The sequence below is a fragment of the Rhipicephalus sanguineus genome, chromosome 6 (assembly GCF_013339695.2).
Source record: "Rhipicephalus sanguineus isolate Rsan-2018 chromosome 6, BIME_Rsan_1.4, whole genome shotgun sequence".
In the NCBI taxonomy this organism is placed as follows: Eukaryota; Metazoa; Arthropoda; class Arachnida; order Ixodida; family Ixodidae; genus Rhipicephalus; species Rhipicephalus sanguineus.
This window is the reverse complement of record NC_051181.1, coordinates 143,766,989-143,785,780: the sequence shown is the minus strand read 5'-3', so window position 1 is coordinate 143,785,780 and position 18,792 is coordinate 143,766,989. Positions and strand designations below refer to the sequence as shown.

Sequence of the window (18,792 nt, the reverse complement as noted above, 5' to 3'; positions counted from 1 at the left end):
AACTACCAAACGCACGATTCTAAATCCTCATCTGGGCCCCTAATGGATAAAAAATATCTGAGTTACGTAAATGAACAAGCACGCTAGCGAGGTGACGTCCGCGCAGCCTATGTAGTGAAATTAGAACTAGCCCCCCAACACACTTTACTATGTAGTGGAAGCCGCGCATGCATTTACTCAGATGGTCTGTATCTTTTAAGGTGACGAGAAAACGTTTCGCTCCTATCCTCGCATACATTCGTTCATATTACAGTCTCTCATGTAACATGCAGAATATTTTAGCTCATCAGAATTAGCGGTTACTTTATCTTCGTCCTGCTCAGTTGCGCGCTTATCAAAGCCTTCTGCACGTTCAGCCTCATATTTGCTTGGTTGCACACTAATTCGAAACAAGGCTTCATTCGATGTGCCTACTCTTCTTCTCCGTCGCTTTCCTCGACTCCTTTTGCACTGAGTCTTGGCGTTTACTACAGCACGCAGAGTGCCGTGTAATCTCGTACGGCAGTGCGCTGCTGGTCGTCGCAGCCACGCGCTTATCGCACCCCCCCCCCTCCACCTCCACAATCCTCTCTTTGTCAAGCCACTATCTGCTCCCTCGGCAAAAACCGTCGTCGCTTTCCTCGACTCGACAATCCGCTCGCACATGTACTGTTTCTCGACCGGTGGATACGCCCGTCTGCGGAGCCTGGAGACGTGCAACTGGACAGCACCTTTCTCACCGGCGATGTACGGCGGCGGTGTAATGGCCTCACTACCACCCCCACGGATTTGAGCTTCAAGCTACAGCACTGATGCAGTGACCTCAGTGTGTGTGTGCTCTGCTAGGGTGCGGAGTTGGTGGGCGTTGCTTCCATTCGGGCCCTGAGAAGGGACAGCCCCTGTGTCATCCATGCCGTTATTTCCCAAGAGGCAGCCATCGCTGCTGGCTATGCATCTACCACTAAGGTCTACGAAGTCGGTGCCCACTATGGACTTGTTCCAGGTTTGAACTTCCGCACCTCAGTCTTCTGGGGTCCACAGAGTCGTGTTCTTTTGTTTCTTCTCGCAGAAACGCCTCTGTGTGTTTCGAATGAATGAATTATTCCCTCGATAGCTGAACCTATATGCAGCTGTATATAATGTAGTGGCTTCAAACCCGGCCGCAGCAGTCACGTTGTGTAACGTTGATACCAGAATGAAGAGAGTGCATGGGCTAAAACTATTTACGAAGTTTTAGCATGCAGAAATCATCCACAGCTTTCCGTCAGTATCACCTCTCACAGCCAAGGAGGTGCTCCGGGGAGTTTAAGCTAATTAACATGTCCCAAATCATAGCTTTTCTTTCAGTCAGCGCCAGTGTTTGATAGGGACACATATGCCTTGAAGAGAAAGTATGCTTACTATAACTTCTCACTGCACGATATTGTGCTTAATATTGTTTTTCATTCGTTGCCTTTTTTTAATGTCGTAGTCGAGTGTTTCTTCTGCAGCACGTGCGAGTCACACGAACGACGTACGCGCTATCAGTGTGACATAGCATTTTTTAGGGGAAACTGGCGGGTTCATCGTTTTTGAGAAAGTGAACGCCAGCAAGCTAAACGACGATTATTGCTGTGAGACAAAAAAGACAACAGCCCAGAGGGCAACATAGCGGCTTTCAGTGAGCTCTCGCTGTGAAGGTCTATGATTCCGAATATGGCCGAAATACTGGGCCTTGAACTTCTATTTGCTCAGCGCTTGACGATGGTGTCGTCCAGAGTATTCTAATTATTTATTTTTTGATGCACCACTGAATCGCTTAGACCGCGTCTCCTTAAGTTGGTATATACCAAAATTGGCATAGGAGGACATGAGTGTATGACGAACACGATTAAAAGGTCAGTAACATGAATAACATGACATGCCTATCGCATACGTCATGAAACGCTTTCCCTCAGTCACGTGTGACGCATACCCGCATACCACGGCCCGTGGAAAGCGGGTATGCACCACACGTGATTTACTATCTATGTCAACCATATGTCAACCAAGGACCAGCGTTTATATACTTTGGAAATATTAGCGTGATAGCGTTATGTAGCTCGTGTCGCAGAAGATTTTGTGCAGGCATCGGCGGTGTTGTAGGTGGGTGAAAAAAAAACCAATAGCCGCGATGGATTTATTACAGTTCGGGCTGGAATCGAACCTAGACATTCTGCATGACAGTCAAGGATTTTACCACATAGCCACGTCAGCGCTTGAATCTGCTTTGGAAAAAGACCCTATACAGGCTTAATGTAGGGCCAACGTCAATTGTAGATGCAGTGTTGGCAATCTGCTTTGATAATGATGCACTAAACATTACGTAAGCACACAACGTCTAACAAAACAACGTCTAACAAAAAAAAAAAAGACGGAACGCTTGAGTATTCTCGCTCGTGTTTTTGTCTGAACGTAGGTGAGGAGCATAATAATGCAACCTTTTTTGAAATGATAGAAGATATATTAAAGACGAATTAACGTAGTGTGTATATATATATATATATATATATATATATATATATATATATATATATATATATATATATATATATTGATTGTACATTGTATGCTCCTATGTTGTAGTGAAGTGTTGTGATATGACTCCATTGCACTTGGGTGTTCCAGCTTGCGGATTGGCTTGGCTTGCCCACCCGTATCTTGTATCTTAACCTGTGGGATCTCCTGAGTGCTTTTGTAACGCTTGTTCTAATTCGTCCTCCTAATGCACAAAGGCGTAGCCGGCACCTCGTAGAAGTGAAAACAATTGCTTACATACATTTGTTTTTTTATGATATTCGTTGCTATGCTTCTAATGTGTGCAAGTTGCCTCGTACTATGGCCGGCATTTCGTATCATAATGTATTTGCTTCCCGTAAGTTGCTAGGGCTTAAGGCATATAAGCCGTGGTGCGCTTACACATGAAAGGGTTCCGGTGTCATAAAGATATGGCGTTCCCGTTGCCGCGTGCAGGCGATCGCCGAGGGCAAGGAGGGGGTCCTGAGCCAGTACCTCGAAGACCTGAGCGACCCTATTCGAAGGGTGAAGGTCAATGACCGCGACAAGAACACGGGCGCCACGCTGCTTCACCAGGCCGTCAAGATGAAGAACAACGCCATCCTCGATATGCTGCTCACCTACGGTGCAGGTGCGTTTGCTGCGAGTCCATGTGATTAAAGTTGAAATGTTGGCAGCTATCGTGGTCGCCGTGGTGCACAAACAATATGCTGTCAAACGATCGAGAGAGAGAGAGAGAGAGAGAAAAGACATTTATTTGGTCCGGAGGGAAGAGCATGAGATGTTTACACATCCAACTCATGGCTAGTCCCATGTCGGGACGGGGAGGCCGAGAGATAATATTTTAAAAAGGAATGTTTCGGCGGTGAATTCACCTTTCGGAAACGTACTTAAACGGACAATCTTTAAAACAGCAACAAAGCGGAACATTCGGCCCTTTCTTCAATTAAGCACAACTCAATCAGTCACTTGAATGGTATATTACAGGATAGACAAATAAAACCGCAATAAAACCATATAGCGTTAGCACGGCCTGTATTGTACAGGCTCTTTTATGTCCGGTACCGAATTGGCGCTCTGCAATTTAGTACTAAAGAAGCTGTATAATAAAGAATAAATGCCTGAGGCAGGTTGGCCGACGTTTCGAAAGGAGTACCTGTCTTTGTCAAAGGCGCCTTATCATCCTTGGCTTCTTAGTTTTAAAAGATATAGTCATTGACGCCAGGTCATGTGGTGTCGCTGTCGGTACATGCCATTTACAAAAAAAAATGAAACTGGAAAGGAAATGAGCATGGCCGTCTTGCGCCCGTGAGGATCGTACCTTACAAGATAATGTGATATCCAGATAATGTGATAGCACGCGATAGCACGTGTGAAGGTTACGTGGCATCAAGATAATGTGATATTGTGAGGTTTTGAAGAATGAAAGGTTGAAGAACAGGACAACGACAAATTCTCTTGACCACCACAGACATCTCGTTATTAAGGCAATAACAACAATCTCGGTGGCTATCTACGCGATCCCTATCTCTGCTAGCCTTCGCCTGTAAATAAACAAGCATCCTTTGTAACAATATTTTCTAAACATGTTATAGAGCCAGCAGCTTTTTATGTAGGTTAGTTGGTACTGCGTCATTTATCATCGCATTCTCTTGGAGTAAGCGTGCTATTGGCATTTTGCCAAGCAAACGTTTACAGTGCTTTTAGAAAGACCTCTCTCTCTCGCTATTTGGTTAGATATGATAGCTTCCATTATTAGCTATACAAACAAGCTCTCTTTGAAGAAAGTCAGGAAGGTCTACATGAAAAGAAAAAGGTTCAGACGTATTCAGAAGAAATCCTAAATTGTGTTTCGTGGTATTTATCGGCATGAAGGTAAGTCTTCTTATGGCCACCTCTTACAATGCTAAAAAAATTACAAGTTCAAAACTCAGGCAAGAATGATTATGTATTCGTGTTAATACTACAGCGCACAAAAGATAGACACACAGCGAAGAAGACAAACAAACGCTGCTCTCTAAGCTGTTTATACTGAAAAATACGGGACATACATGTACATAAAAGCATATAAGCGCCAGCAGTCAAAGTTGTGTCATTCGTTAGCGCTAAAATATTAACACGAACAGAGACCACCAACTCGGCAAGTTTTCAGTTCTGCTTCACTGACTGCGTGTTGTACAGAGGGTGATTTTTGTCCTGTTGTTGTTATTGTTGTAGTAGTAGTTCTTGTTGTTTTAATTTTAATAATCAGTTCAACGAGCTCACCACATCCTCCCGGTATCCATTTCTGAACACAATTGTATAAAAAATCCCAATTCTCGGTTTTCCGTTCATATTTTAGCCTCATTCATTCGAACGGATTGCAAGGCATTCACCATCTACCCATCTATCGTCATCATAGCGTGCCAAGCAATAAATGCATCCGCGGGAATACGACAAAGCTAGCAAAACTTGAAGTACAACCTAAAGAAAGATAGGCCACAGAAAAATACTGTGATTTATTAGCAAATGACGAGCACAACCATGAAAAGTGTCAGGCCGAGGCAGTGCTAGCTCTCTGACAGCCGGAGATGTTGACGGATCGCTGAAGGAGCACACATGTCAAGCGTTTGCCAACGCCAACTCGCCACGTGTTTTCCCACAGCGCTTTCTTTCACAGTCACGCTCATCTTTGGCGCCCGTCTCCTGTGTGCTGAAACACGCACCGTCGCTCACTGTACGGACGTCTTTATTTTTTTTTCCCGCATTTTTTTTTTGCAACTCTACAGCCAGCGCCAAAGTAGGATTCGCAAGAGTAGCGGGCGAAGCAGTGGAACGAAGACGCTGATTAAGGTCAAATTATTAAGGCGAAAGCCTTAGATGTCTCATCAAACACGAAAATTGATCGGAAGCGTAGGAGTCAAGACGAGTGATGTAAAAAATATATATCACGTGACGCCGTCACCATATGACGTCATCAGGTCGTCACAAATCGCCTAAATTTGTGACGTCATCATGGTGTCACTATGAAGTTACACAACGTGACGTCACATGATCATGTCATCCTATGACATTGTCGCATGGTCAAAGGTGGGCCGATCACGGAGGCAGTGCAAAACCATATGAGGTGCAGAAAGCTTGCAATGCATCCGATCTTGGAGGCAGTGCAAAACCACGCTAGGTGCAGAAAGCTTTCGGAGGGTGGCGGGGGGAGGATCAATACATCGACTGAAAAGAATAAAAAGATGGCTTTCGCCTTCAAGTGGCTTTAGGCGAATGCATAAGAAACCCCGTGAGGCTTTTAAATGCGAAGCATTTCTTAGCGAACCTCACGCACTTTGGCCGTTTCTATCTATCTATCTATCTATCTATCTATCTATCTATCTATCTATCTATCTATCTATCTATCTATCTATCTATCTATCTATCTATCTATCTATCTATCTATCTATCTATCTATCTATCTAGCAGCGTACATCTGGGGGGTCTCCTGGTCGTCTCTATAACTTGTAGCATACCAAAATTGGCATAGCAGGGGATCAGTGTAAGGCGAACGCGATTCACTGGTCATGACATGAATGACGCAAAATACCGGTCGCTTACGTCATGAAACCCTTTCTCTCAGTCACGTGTGGTACATACCCGCATACCAGAGTTCATGTTATGCGGGTATGTGCCACAGGTGATAGAGAGTCTCAACCAAGACAGTAACGGCAAACACACACAAGGAAAGTTATAATAATAATTGTTGGGGTTTTATGTCCCAAAACCACGATATGATCATAAGATACGCCATTGCGAAGGGCTCCGGAAATTTTCACCATCTGGTATTCTTTACCGTGCACCGAGATCGCGCAGTACACAGGCATCTAGCATTTTGCCTTCATCGAAATGCGACCGCCGCGGCCGGGATCGAACCCGCGACCTTCGGGTCAGCAGCCGAGCACCGTAACCGCTGCACCACTGCAGCCGACGCGAGGAAAGTGAGGGAGCTGAAGACAGAACACCCTTGGATGACTCTCATCTACCATCCACTCGTCCACGTGGTCAGCAACGCGGACTACGCGCATTGAAACAAAAAAGAGCGGTGAATGCTTCCCTACGATAAATCTGCCGAGCGAAACAGGCCTCTCATCATTACCGGTGACTTCAACATTTATTATCAAGACTCAACAACGCCTTGTCCTTATACTGCGCGAAAGACGGCTTGGATGTGGACAGAGCATCAAAAGACCTCGCTGCCACGTCCAGGACAGGAGGCATCATAGATCATTTGATCGTAAGAGGAATCCAGGATTTCCGCCAGCTGCACTATACCTTGCACTTCACTACACTTCGACCACTCGTAGCCGCGATCCCGAACGGGTCCAACAACAAGTCCGGTACAGCTGCTGGTGCTCACTGATCACGGTGATGATGGCCTTGTGCAAGAACTGTCAAGAACCCCTGACACACATACACGCAGGTTCGTGAAACGTGCGTGCGTTCTCCGTCATAACGGACAAGTATAAGCATAACAACTGTAACGCAACTGCATCAGCTGCAACTGTTGCGCCTGCGCGTGCCACTCGGCTGCGTACCATATATCTAGAAAAAATTTTCTGAATGAAATTTAGAGTTGCGAGCAATGCCTGTCCAGTGCATCTGTGTTCCTTCTTTGTCCTTTTCGGATTCGCGCTATCCAGTATAGAAGAATATAAGCACTACATATCAGCTTACCGCGTCTGGTGTTGGTAACAGCCATGTTGCTGTTGGCATCGTTATGCAACTGTAAACAACTGGTTATATAATATATAATGTGACTTTTCAACATATGACTGTGCGTGTACAACTTCCACATTTCTCCAGCGTCATTCCGTAACATTTCGCCCAATGTGAAAAATTGCGCCACAGTCACCATCCCGCGCCTGCTTCGCATAACATCGATTCCCATGGTACGTGGGATCTGCCGAATTTTTTTTTCCTTTTCCATAAAATATTTTGTATCTCATTCCGCCCATTTTGCGGTTCAAATCAGTAACAAGGCTCCCATGTAGAGCTCTACGCGTGATTTTTCAAACATATACTTTTTCTAAACTGGACGGCATCTTCATCCTGTTTCTTCGAATGTCGTTTCAGAAAGGCAGTTGTGGCCAAGCCGGACAATAAATCTTCCTTTGAATGTCAACCTCTGCCGTCTTTTTGCCTATTCAACTGCTTTCCGCCCGCATCGCTCACAGGCGTTCATGTGTCATTCATGCTCAAGACAGTTACGGTGTTGCCAGCAAACTTTTCAGTTATTTGGCAATTTTTTTTTCTCTCGAGCAGACTTTCCCGCATTGCATAACTTTCGCATTTGTGGCAGCCAGCGCATTACCGAAATGGACTCTCTACAGTTTGTAAATAGTATTGCTCTTGAAGTGTTCGTTACAGTCACATATTACTGCACAAAGAAAAAAAAAAATGCAGAAATAAGGATAATATACTTGTCCTTAAACTGGTCGTTGATTCAACAAGCCCAAGGAAGTCGTATATTTTCGGACAAATCATCCATTGCGGAAAAGCTGTACTGGCACATTTGACAAGAGATTATTTCAAAAGCAGGGCAAGTACCGCCTTCTTTAGATCTGCAGCCATTTCATTATTTCTTCGAAATAAATTACGAGCATTTTATTTTGAACACATCTGTTAGGAACATCGATGTATACCATTTTCCTTCAGTATACATCGTAACGTCGACCTGTGCTAACTGTTTCTTTGACAAGTAGGAACTTTCCAATTACCCGTGTCATTCCTTTTTTTTTTAATTTCGTGTAATATCGCATAAGATATAATATATAATATTTCTATACCACATATCGCGTTTCATCATTCTTCAAGCAGCCTCTTATTCTTCTTCATTTATGAGTACAAAAACACATAAATACGATGTCAGTGCTTTCACATCACTACCGACCAAACGCAAGCAACACATTCTCAGAGACCGTTAACTCTAAATTTAGTCTCATTATTTCTCCTTTCGAAGTACTCACTTTTTTTCGGTGCTATTTTCTGTATTCGTTGATGCTCGTAGTTTGATTCGGAGCTTGACTTTCCTTTTTTTAGATCCAAACGTTAAGGATAAAATGGGCTTCACACCTCTGCACTATGTCGCCAAGTTTGTGCGACCGGAGAAAAGGAGGGTAAGTTCCTTTATCTACTTCATAACATTGCTTGTCCACCTCTTGCCTAATAACTCCATTTCGCCCGCCTTCTATCTCTCATCATTTTACATTAGCAAAAGCATTTGGGCTCAACCTCATGATTACACCTTACAGGAAATCCTATTCCTACGTATGAAACGCTGGCAAGATTAGTAATTCATTACCCTTTATAAAGCCGTTGGCCATTGCCGGGAACAAAGGCAGTCTATCAGTTCATTCATAAATGCCCTACCTGCCGTAAAGCTCAATGCAACATGTGGGAAATAAAAAACAAATCAACTAACTACAATAATTCCTCCGGCTTTGAGCTCACATACGGTGACTACAGTACGCGGAGGACATCGTCATGCTCTCAAAAGCTTCTCTTAATAGTTTTATTGTTTAACCAAGTGTGAACAGTGCAACTTTCACTGGAGAATCATCTGGAGATACCATAGCCGCTCTTTGTTCGTGACCTATCTTTCCTTCTTCGCGCCACGCGTGTTAAGAAACATTATAGTCACAATTTGCCCCCATGTACCGATTTACGTGGTGTTTTAATACGCTGTGTATCTCTCTTTCCCTTGTTTTCTTACGTGCAGAGCATAATCCTTGCATGCGAGGATTCGGCTTCGCTGCATGATTCAGACGCTCATGTCGGCGGTGGGCACTGGAGCCAACGCCATCGACGCTTGGGGGATGACACCATTGCACCATGCGTCCTTATCTGGGAACAGTCACGTGGTGCGCTGTCTGCTGCCATACGCTAGCGTGGACAAAGAGGCGAGTCTTCCTTTCATAGAGGTCATCTTTAATTCACGCATACGCCGTGTGCAGTAACCGCATGCGCATAGGCATGCAGAGGTATCATCCTTTAAGGGGAGGTGGGGGGGGGGGGGCGAAGTTTCACCGCAGCCACACACCCCAGTGGTGGGTGGGAAAGTTAACAGCTTATTGGAATGCAAAATACGGGGATCCTCGTTAGTGATTATCGCCACGAAAATGCATGGCCATAACACTGCACTTGAAAGAATGATGGGACAGGTCCGACTAAAAAATGGTATAAGGCATACTTGTACTCCCCCACCCACCCCATATATGACCCTCCGCCCCCTCCTGTGCGCACACTTATGCGCATATGCACATGTTTTGAAGTCACATAGCTCCCAAAACGCATCACGAAGTGCGGTTCGTCATGCAAACGCATCGGTCGAAATTTATCGACCGAGGTTATCGCCTTCGGTCACAGAATACAGGTGACACGTTTAACTCGGTCACTGCGTATTCTCTAAACCTGCTGGTTCGTTGTCGTGCAGGTGGGGGAAATTATAGACCGTTTCTCGGCCAATATCCCCTCCGGATTCCGTGTGCAGACTTGTGTGCTTGATTTGTATTTGCCATTTGTGGCCAGGGATATGGCAAAGAAAAAAGTAACAGACATAAAGCTTTGAGTGAATTTGACCGCATCCATATTCAATCCGAATTCTGTTGCACTTGCAGTATGATGCGTATATTCGTTAAAGATTTGTCACTTTGGCAGCGACACTATCACGTTTGACGGGAAGTTCGGCTTGTCACTGACGACAGAAATGCTCAAAGAATCTCTCATTTCATTTTTCGTAATGGTGTTTACTAATACCTCACTAGTGGACGTACTAGTGCAGTCGGTAAATCAATTCTTCTCACGACAAACGACAACGTTACCGACAACTCAATAAATAAATATTTAATTACTTCACAATGATCATGGCTTAGGAGCATGTAAGTGACATCCTATGGCGTTAAGTTTCTCGCCACGAAGTGTCCATCGTCTAGCCATAAACTGTTATAAATCTTACGCATTCATGAATAGTCTAACGCAATTCGCGCGGGAGGTTCTATGATGCAACAAGGACTACGCATCGCGACCACCTCACGTATCGTCTGTACGCGCAGGTGACAGACAAGCAGGGCCGCACTGCGCTGCACAACGCGGCCACCCTGGGCGACGCCGAGGTGGTGCGACTTCTGCTGAGTCACGGCGCCAACATCCACGCCGTGGACAAGAAGGGCCTCACGCCGCTGCACATCGCCGCCAAGGAGGGCAGTCTGCAGGCCGTGTGCCTACTTTGCCAGGAAATACAAAAAGAGGCGAGCACCGTCCGTCTACAATGCGATAGGTGTAGACTATAAAACCCGTTTCCTTACCATAATTAGACGCGGCGCCTGCAAACTAGCCCCGAATTCACTCTCAATCTGTAGTGAAATTTGTAGCTACGTGAACAGCGCGGGCGAGGCCCAAGGACAAGGGACCGACGAGGACTGGCGTTGTGCCGCTCCCGCGCTGTTCACGTAGCTATGGAATACCAACTAGCCCTGCCACACACCTTGTTTCAGTGAATTTTGTGGCCCATGCAGTGACCCACTAAATCAGAAGCGCCACGCATTAACAGAATTGAATATTGCTTTTGTCATGCAACTTCTCCAGCCGAATGTACAGTCACGCTCAAAAATTTACGAAATGCGCGCTGAACAACAACAAAAGTTAGAGTTTCACCGCAAGCGCGAAGTAATGAATGCGATAGCAACAAATTGTAGTGTTATACGAAGTGAGGCTGGCAGCTAACTGTTTTGTATCCGATCTCGCGTAACTATAAAACGCTGGTGTAAAAGAATACGGCCGCTCCAGGGTGAAATGCTATGTCCGCGTAGTCACTTCGCGTTGAGAGCGCAGCACGTAGAACGGTATACGAGCCTCCCGCTGTGATGGTTGTCGAGGTAGCGCGCGCGCCAGCCATCGCGACCGTGCCCTTAGATTCAAAGTTCAAAGTTGCTGTTCGCGCGACCCCCCCCCCCCCTCGCGTCTTTTCATGCTCGTTAAAGACAGGCGGGGCGTTTCCTGTCGGCGGCAGGCCTCCCGAGCGGGGTGATGTTATCGCATGCACCCTCCGAGCGACAGAAATGGGCCGGCTCGTTTGATCTCTGCGTCGGCCGCGTTCATCGCCGCCGCTCGCGCGCTTTTACCCGCGGTAGAACATACTATGCGTGGAGGGATGGTTTCAATCTGGACTTCATATGGGAGATGACGGTGACGGCGACGGCAAAAACCCGTCGAGACTGTCCATATAATTGCTATCGCAATAAGAGAAAGTCGAATATCCTCCCCTACGTTTACACAGCAGTCATTAGTGGGTTATTACATCCTTTATGTTGAGCGCATACTCTAGTACAGGTACTGTAATGGAAATGCGGACTGCATGCCCACATTAGGCGGACATTCAACTTTTCTTGTTGAACACTGATCCCGTAATCTCTCGAGCCAATTGCGAAACACATGTATAAGATTCTCAAGCACCTTGTTGTTGCTTTGCGTTGTCACAGTGTATTTAATACATTATTGTTGCTTAAAATCTAATGCGCGCACTCATTTCGGAGGCAGAATGACTGCGCTATATTTTTATTTTCTGCAGCATTTTCTACACTACCTAAACGTGCATGCCGCCAAGAAAACAATGCCAATTTTCATGTTGTTTACTTCGGTATCAACTACTTGTGACAAGCAAACGCGTCATGGTGTACGTATATGGACGTGAGAAGATTCTCAAAATAATTGCGTCATGTAATGCGCGACTCAAAGCGCCCTTCCTGTAATGCGGCGCTTTAATTTTACAAGTTGACTTCAATGCTGCACTTAACATGCTAGTTGCGGATATATCAAGCTGTCTTGCACACGACAGCAATAGGCCTAATTTTATGAAGTGGGGTGATTTAGTACGTCTTCGTATCGGAGTCATTTGGTGATGCTGCGACAAAACAAAGGTGCACGTGAACATGCGTGAGGTTGCATACTTACACCTATTCTCGACAAGCAAAAAAAAAAAGCAAGCGAATTTGTATGAATGAAAATACCTGTCGTAAGCATGATGAACAGTTGCAACCGAACACACACTTATGCGGTGTTTCGCTGCTGCAGGACATCCCGGTGGCTGTTCTCTCACGGAGGGACAAGCAGAACAAGACGCCCCTGCACTACGCCGTCGAGAACAACCACATCGAAATAGTGCGCTTCCTCTTGGAAAAAGGTTCGCTCACTCATTCCACGCGATGTGACATGGGTTCGACGAATACGTGGACAGACCACTTATTCGAAGAGACAGAATGGGCCAGACAAATCGATGTGCCCCATTCCCATTCCTGAGCTTCGTCAAACCGTTTCATGAACTCAGCGGTGAAACGGATTTCAGCTGATTAGTGGAACGTCGATTACCATGGAATTTCGCTCACGGCTAATGACGCATTCTAATCAGAATGAAAAAAAAGAAAAAAACGCTCGTGTAGTTACTCATACATGCGCGCGCTGCACAGAACTTCACGCGCTCATAATTAATCCGACGCACTGCCGCTCCAACGCTGCCTTAAAGCCACATTAGCACTGGGAAGTAACAGGCGAAAGAAATTTTTTTGAACTAATTGTTCCTGCAGTCGGTGCTACAACGTAAGTTTTCGCTGCGTGAGAACACATGCCAACGTATAAGCTCATGAAGGGTTACAAAAATGGCCCGTTTACTTCAAGAAAGCGATAATGAGTTTCTTAAGGTCAAGTATCTGAAGTTTCACCAGCGACATCCTAAATATATTACAATTAATAAAATTTATCTATTTCAAGTGTATCACTAGTTCCTGTGCTGTTGTGTTATTAGCTTGAATTGCAGCGATAAAGATTGACTGACTGATAATAAGAATTTATTGGGTCTTACGAATTATTTTATGTAAAATTGGTCGAATGTGGTTACAATGGAGAGAGGCAGCATCCAAGCGTGCATGTAGGCCAGACAGTTTTTCACGAAGAAATTCAAGCTTGCTCTTGGAAATCAAAAGACGGTATCAGGCACGGTGTCAGGCACCGTGTCAGCCGCGGTGTCAGGCACGGTATCAGACGGTATCTGGTATCAGGCATGACGCGTACGAGTTGAAAACCTATATGTGTACCATTCGATCATTGCTTAATGTGACTCGCCAGAACCTCTTTGGAAACCGCCTTGCTCTGCGTGCGCAGGCGTGGATCCGAACTGCTCGTCATCAACGGGCCTGACGGCGCTGCACCTGGCCGCCATGCGGGGCGGCGTGCCCATGTGCCAGCTGCTCATGGACCACGGTGCCGCCACCGACGTGCTGGCCGACGGAAACAAGACGCCCCTGTTTCTGGCGGCCACCAACGACCGACCACGCATCGTCGCCTTCCTGCTCGACAAGTGCGTCACTGGTTAGCCTGCGCCAATCAAATTTCGAGGTCATCTGAAGACATTGTCTTCCTTGGCCTCTTTTACCCGCTTTCTGAAACGCAGACCTACGTGTCATCGCTGTGTTGAGGTCATTGATAAGCACAATGCGCACACTCCTCACCGGAATGACAACCCCATCAGATCTAAGCGCACTGCAAGTTCCGCATACCCTGGAGCGGCGTGGAGCCAGTCCTTGCAAGCCTTCGTTAATATCATGGATTGCAGTACGCTTCATCTAAAACAGTCGCAGTCGAACCGTACTCTAACAGTTGGCAGTTGGAACCCTTCCAAGTACGCTCGCTTAACGCTGCCTTACGTGCGAGCGTAGTAGTTGTCCTCTCTTTCTTTCTACCTTTCTCTATTCTTTTCCTCCTCTTTCCCCCTCCCGCCGGGTAGGGTAGCAAACTGGGTGCAACCTGATTAACCTCCCAGCATCTCCTTCACCTTTCTCCCCCTCTCCCTCTCTCTGAAACGGGGTGCGATCTCCTGATTTCTGACGAAAAACATGGGCAGACCTCAAATGCAGTGAAGTCAAACGGATCGTCTCGCTAAGTCATGTGACTTCAAATACCGAATGCTCTTGCACACTACCAGCACTCGTTATAGCACCAGGTAATGTTGGCTAGTGGTGTCTAATATTGACTAACTGATGGCTGTTTGCTGTTATAAGTCCATGCAATAGTTTCCACCAATTTTTTACGTGCCAAAACCGCGACATGGTTATGCCGTGGTGTGGGACTCCTGGTTAACTTAGAGCGCGCCTTCCTTTCTTAAACGTGCACCTAAGTTAAAGGGACACTAGAGAGAACCGATATTTCTCGTATTAGTAAATTACTTTTTCACAATACCAAAATCACCACGCTTACCGCTAGACGGCGCTTGGTAAGCGATAAAATGCGCAAAACGAAAATGCGGGTGACGACGCCACCTGAAGTCCCCGCACCAATCGCCGTGACGTCATAGATTTTGACTGTGTCTACTAGGACGTACAGTCAGCGTCAAAAGTTCAAGGACCACGGCACACAATAAAAAGCTGAATATTACCGCTGCTTAGGCAGGTAGCCTTGAATTAGATTTCCGGACTGTTCTAAAACAAGTTAACAACATGTGCTGTGCAGTTGGACCGAATACGTTCAAAAATTGCTGAGAAATTCAGAGTTTTCTCACTCATAGTGGTCTCTAAACTTTTGACGCCGACTGTACATCGTTCCTAATCGCTAAATATGAAGTACATTGTCCTCCGAGGAGGCCAGAGACTTAACGTGCCATGTTTCAGGAAATTTCGCTTGGCCAATGTCGGCAGGCAGAATATGAATAGTGCAGTCCGTGACGTCATGAGCAGGGATTCGGGCGCAAAATTTAAAAATGAGACTTTGACTTTGACTTTCTCCTCTATTATTAAAGCCATGATGGTGAAATTAAGGACATTAGAGTTTGAGAGTAAAATTTATCAGTCTAAACCGATTCATTGTTTCACTTTAGTGTTCCTTTAAAGTGTGAATATTCCAGCGAATAAAGGCGCGAGAACATTGGGGAAAAAATACACAGGACAACGCTGGAGTCACCAATAGTGACAGTACAGAAAGCAATAAATACATTAAGTTTTAGGCTCTTGGAACAACGCTCTGCAGGCCTGCACATTAAGCAAGCAAGAGTGGCGGTGGATATAATGACTTTTAAACATGACTAATGAAAAACTATTATACAAAATGTCACTCTTTCTCACACGCGTACCATTACAAAACGCAAGCGTTAATTTGCAACTCATCCTTCGATGTTCCCTTCGTCGCGAAGAAATTTAAGAAGCTCGTCACGGCGGATACCGTGTGCACGGGGTGGTGACGCAGAGCTTGAGGTCACTGGTTCGACTTTCGGCCGTGAAGACTGCATTTCGATGGCCGTAAAATGCGACAACTCTCGCGCACCGTACTCTGGGTGCACGTTAAATAACCCCCGTGACCAATATATATGTGGGTCCTGAATTCACGAAACTTCTTTTTATAAGTGCGTTTTCCCATTGGTTATGATGGTGTAATAGTAGCGCAAAAAAAGACGAAGACAAGAAAGTGAACACCACAAGCGCTTCGTCTTTTTTGCGCTACTATTACACCATTGAATCAGTACCAACTAGCTCGCCTTTCCGTTTTGCTTCACCCATTGGTTAGCCCGCTTCGCTAATGATATGTCCCGCATCGTGATTGGCTGAAGTATTCTCTTACGAAAACTTTTAGCATAAGGCTCTTTTTTGTGAATAAAGGTCCTGGTGTCCTGGACCCTGCGGTGTCCCTCATAAGCGCGCTGTCCGGATTCACTGAAAACCAATTTGATTTTAAGAAAACATGAGTAAGCCTGTCACGTGCAGAGGTTGTAGACACGTGTGGTGATCCTGACACATTATGGTGCCGTGGCGACCATTCAGCCAGAGCGCGGTGTCTTTCGCAGGGGCGCTGGCATCGAAGATCGGGACGTGGAAGGCAACAGCCCTCTGCTGGGAGCCGTAGACAGCGGCAGCGTGGAGGTGGTGCGATTGCTGCTGGACCGCGGTGCCGACATCGATTCGCGGAACAACGACGATCGCAATGTGCTGCACATGGCTGTGCTCTCCAAGAACGAGGATGTGCTTCAGGTCAGGTCGGCCAAAAAAAAAGAACTATTGTCTGTAACACACTAGCACAGATACAGCTTAATAACGTAACGTCAAACACATCTCGTGTACTTCAGGTGGCTTTCCCATGCAGGCCCATGTTCGTGTCGCTAGTTTTCAGTCAAAAATATGAACTTCCTGAGAAATTTCGGCAAAGATTGCGATTTCACTGCCTAGCCAAACATAACATTTTAACAAGGGACAACGAACTTTTAGTTCATAATACGATTAGTATTTAAATTAGCTGCGAAAGAAAGTCACCGACGATAACAATAATGCTTAATGCGAATTCTGAGCGCAGCTGTTCAGGTGTTACGATTTTGCGATAAGTTGAGGCGCGACGCGACTGCCTCGCCAACCGGGAGACCGCGAAATGCAGCGCGTGGGCGCGTTCCACAACAGCCGCCGCAGACAGGCCTCCGTTCGTGCAGCGCTTTATTTCCATATATGGTATCGGCGGATGCCCTCGCCGCATACCTTAGTGACGACTTCATCAGCGACCGCACGACGGCGCGCCCTACTGTGGCGCCGCGGGTGGCCGTCGCAGAACCTGTCGTCTCGCCACTGTCGTCTGTCGTTCCCTCCTCCTCGCGCTTTCCTTCGACATCGCCGTCTTTCACCCTCCGCTGCACTCCGCGTTCACTCTCTTTCGTCCTCGTTCGATCTATCGGTTACGCCGACGACGGCGCCGCCGTTCAACGCATGAACGGTCGCCTAAAGGCCTGAACACACGTACGCGTTGCAGCGTGTCAGCGCGTGACTTTCTGACGCGGTGCCGCGCCCTCTCGGTATGGAGAGAGAGGGCGCGGCGCCGCGTCAAAAGGTCACGTGCTGACACGCTGCAACGCGTACGTGTGTTCAGGCCTTAAGGGCTGCGCTTTAATAGTACTTATGGTTACAACAAGAACCATCAAGCAGAACTCTCTTGCACAGTTTAATGAGAGGCGCGCCGCAACACTGGGGGCCGAACTTACATTCATTCCCAGGTTGAAAGAGAGCACGTTTTATCGCCTTGATATCGTCTCCATCACTACTTTCTTCTCCACCGCGTCCTCTCAATCAATCAATCAATCAATCAATCAATCAATCAATCAATCAATCAATCAATCAATCAATCAAACAATCGTCATCCATTCACTTACAAAAAAATTCACAACATATCCACGTGGTGAATGATGATGAGTAGGGCGAAGCTCTGGAGGGAATCATCGGTAAACCGTGAATCTTCTGTGTAACGCCCCATCAATCATCATATAAAGAGTGAGAAACACTGTGTATATTACAAACATCAAACTTTTATTTTGCTTAATTAGATGATGCTTGGCTTGCGTTGTCCCTTCATTATCACGGCTTCATGGTCCGTGAAATGAAGGGAAACTTGAAAATACCAGGTCTATACACGTCCCTCGGATGGTCGTTGGTTTCATATGATCAAAGGACGTGCACGTGAGAGCATACTTGGCTGCCATATATTGTATTAACCACTCATTATTCTTTTCGGTAATATCGACATTCAGGTCACCAACCAACACAAATGATCTATTCTTGTACTTGTCATACTTACACAATGCCGTGTCAATGAATGTCTTGATATTCCCACTCGACAAATTGGGTGCAAGGTACATGGTCATGATGATGCATCCATCAAAATCGATGGCAGCATATTCACCGTTGTGGCTCTGTGTCATTGGTAGTAGTTTCAGATCAACGTTACTAGAACAAACTCAGTTTAAAAGCTCCGCCAGAGAGGCGGTCCGCATGGCGGTCGTGAGAACTAGTGGCGCTACAGTCACAGGGTGCCTTGATGCCCGCGCGCTCCCGCGGCTGGCGCTTGTTGGGATCGGCGGCGCCGATGTACGAGCGCACGTGGGTTACAGCGACGTCTGCGCTTTGTTAGCTCGTCATTTTTGCGACTGTTCTTGACCAGACTTAGCATCTTGTACGAAGACACGTGCATGATGAACGAAGCGTAACGAGGGCGAACAGATTCACAGTGCGGTATGCCGACTTGCTTTGCGCCGGGCTGCAAGAGCGGCTACCGCAACGACTCCGCTTCACGACACTTCTTCGGACCTCCAAAAGACCCTACGCCATTCAAGCTTTGAATCGCGAAGATAGAAAGCTTACTGCGAAATGCAAGGTCTGTGACGTTCATTTTGAGAGTGACGACATTGTAAAGCACTATCGGCGTGTCGTTGCGGGACAAGAAGTTTTGATCACACTTGCAAAGTGG

General features: G+C 46.3%; 1 protein-coding gene across 1 annotated transcript in view; it reads left to right on the top strand.

Annotated features, from left to right (window-relative positions):
• The first annotated feature begins 656 nt into the window (after positions 1-656).
• LOC119396619 (transient receptor potential cation channel subfamily A member 1 homolog) overlaps positions 657-18,792 on the top strand; it is a 45,570-nt gene continuing 27,434 nt past the window's right edge. Inside the window, 9 exon segments of the mRNA XM_049417155.1 lie at positions 657-982; positions 2,971-3,145; positions 8,578-8,654; positions 9,257-9,292; positions 9,294-9,437; positions 10,590-10,793; positions 12,553-12,715; positions 13,690-13,885; positions 16,358-16,541. Of these exon segments, the coding sequence (XP_049273112.1) occupies positions 890-982; positions 2,971-3,145; positions 8,578-8,654; positions 9,257-9,292; positions 9,294-9,437; positions 10,590-10,793; positions 12,553-12,715; positions 13,690-13,885; positions 16,358-16,541 (1,272 nt within the window). The 5' untranslated portion in view covers positions 657-889.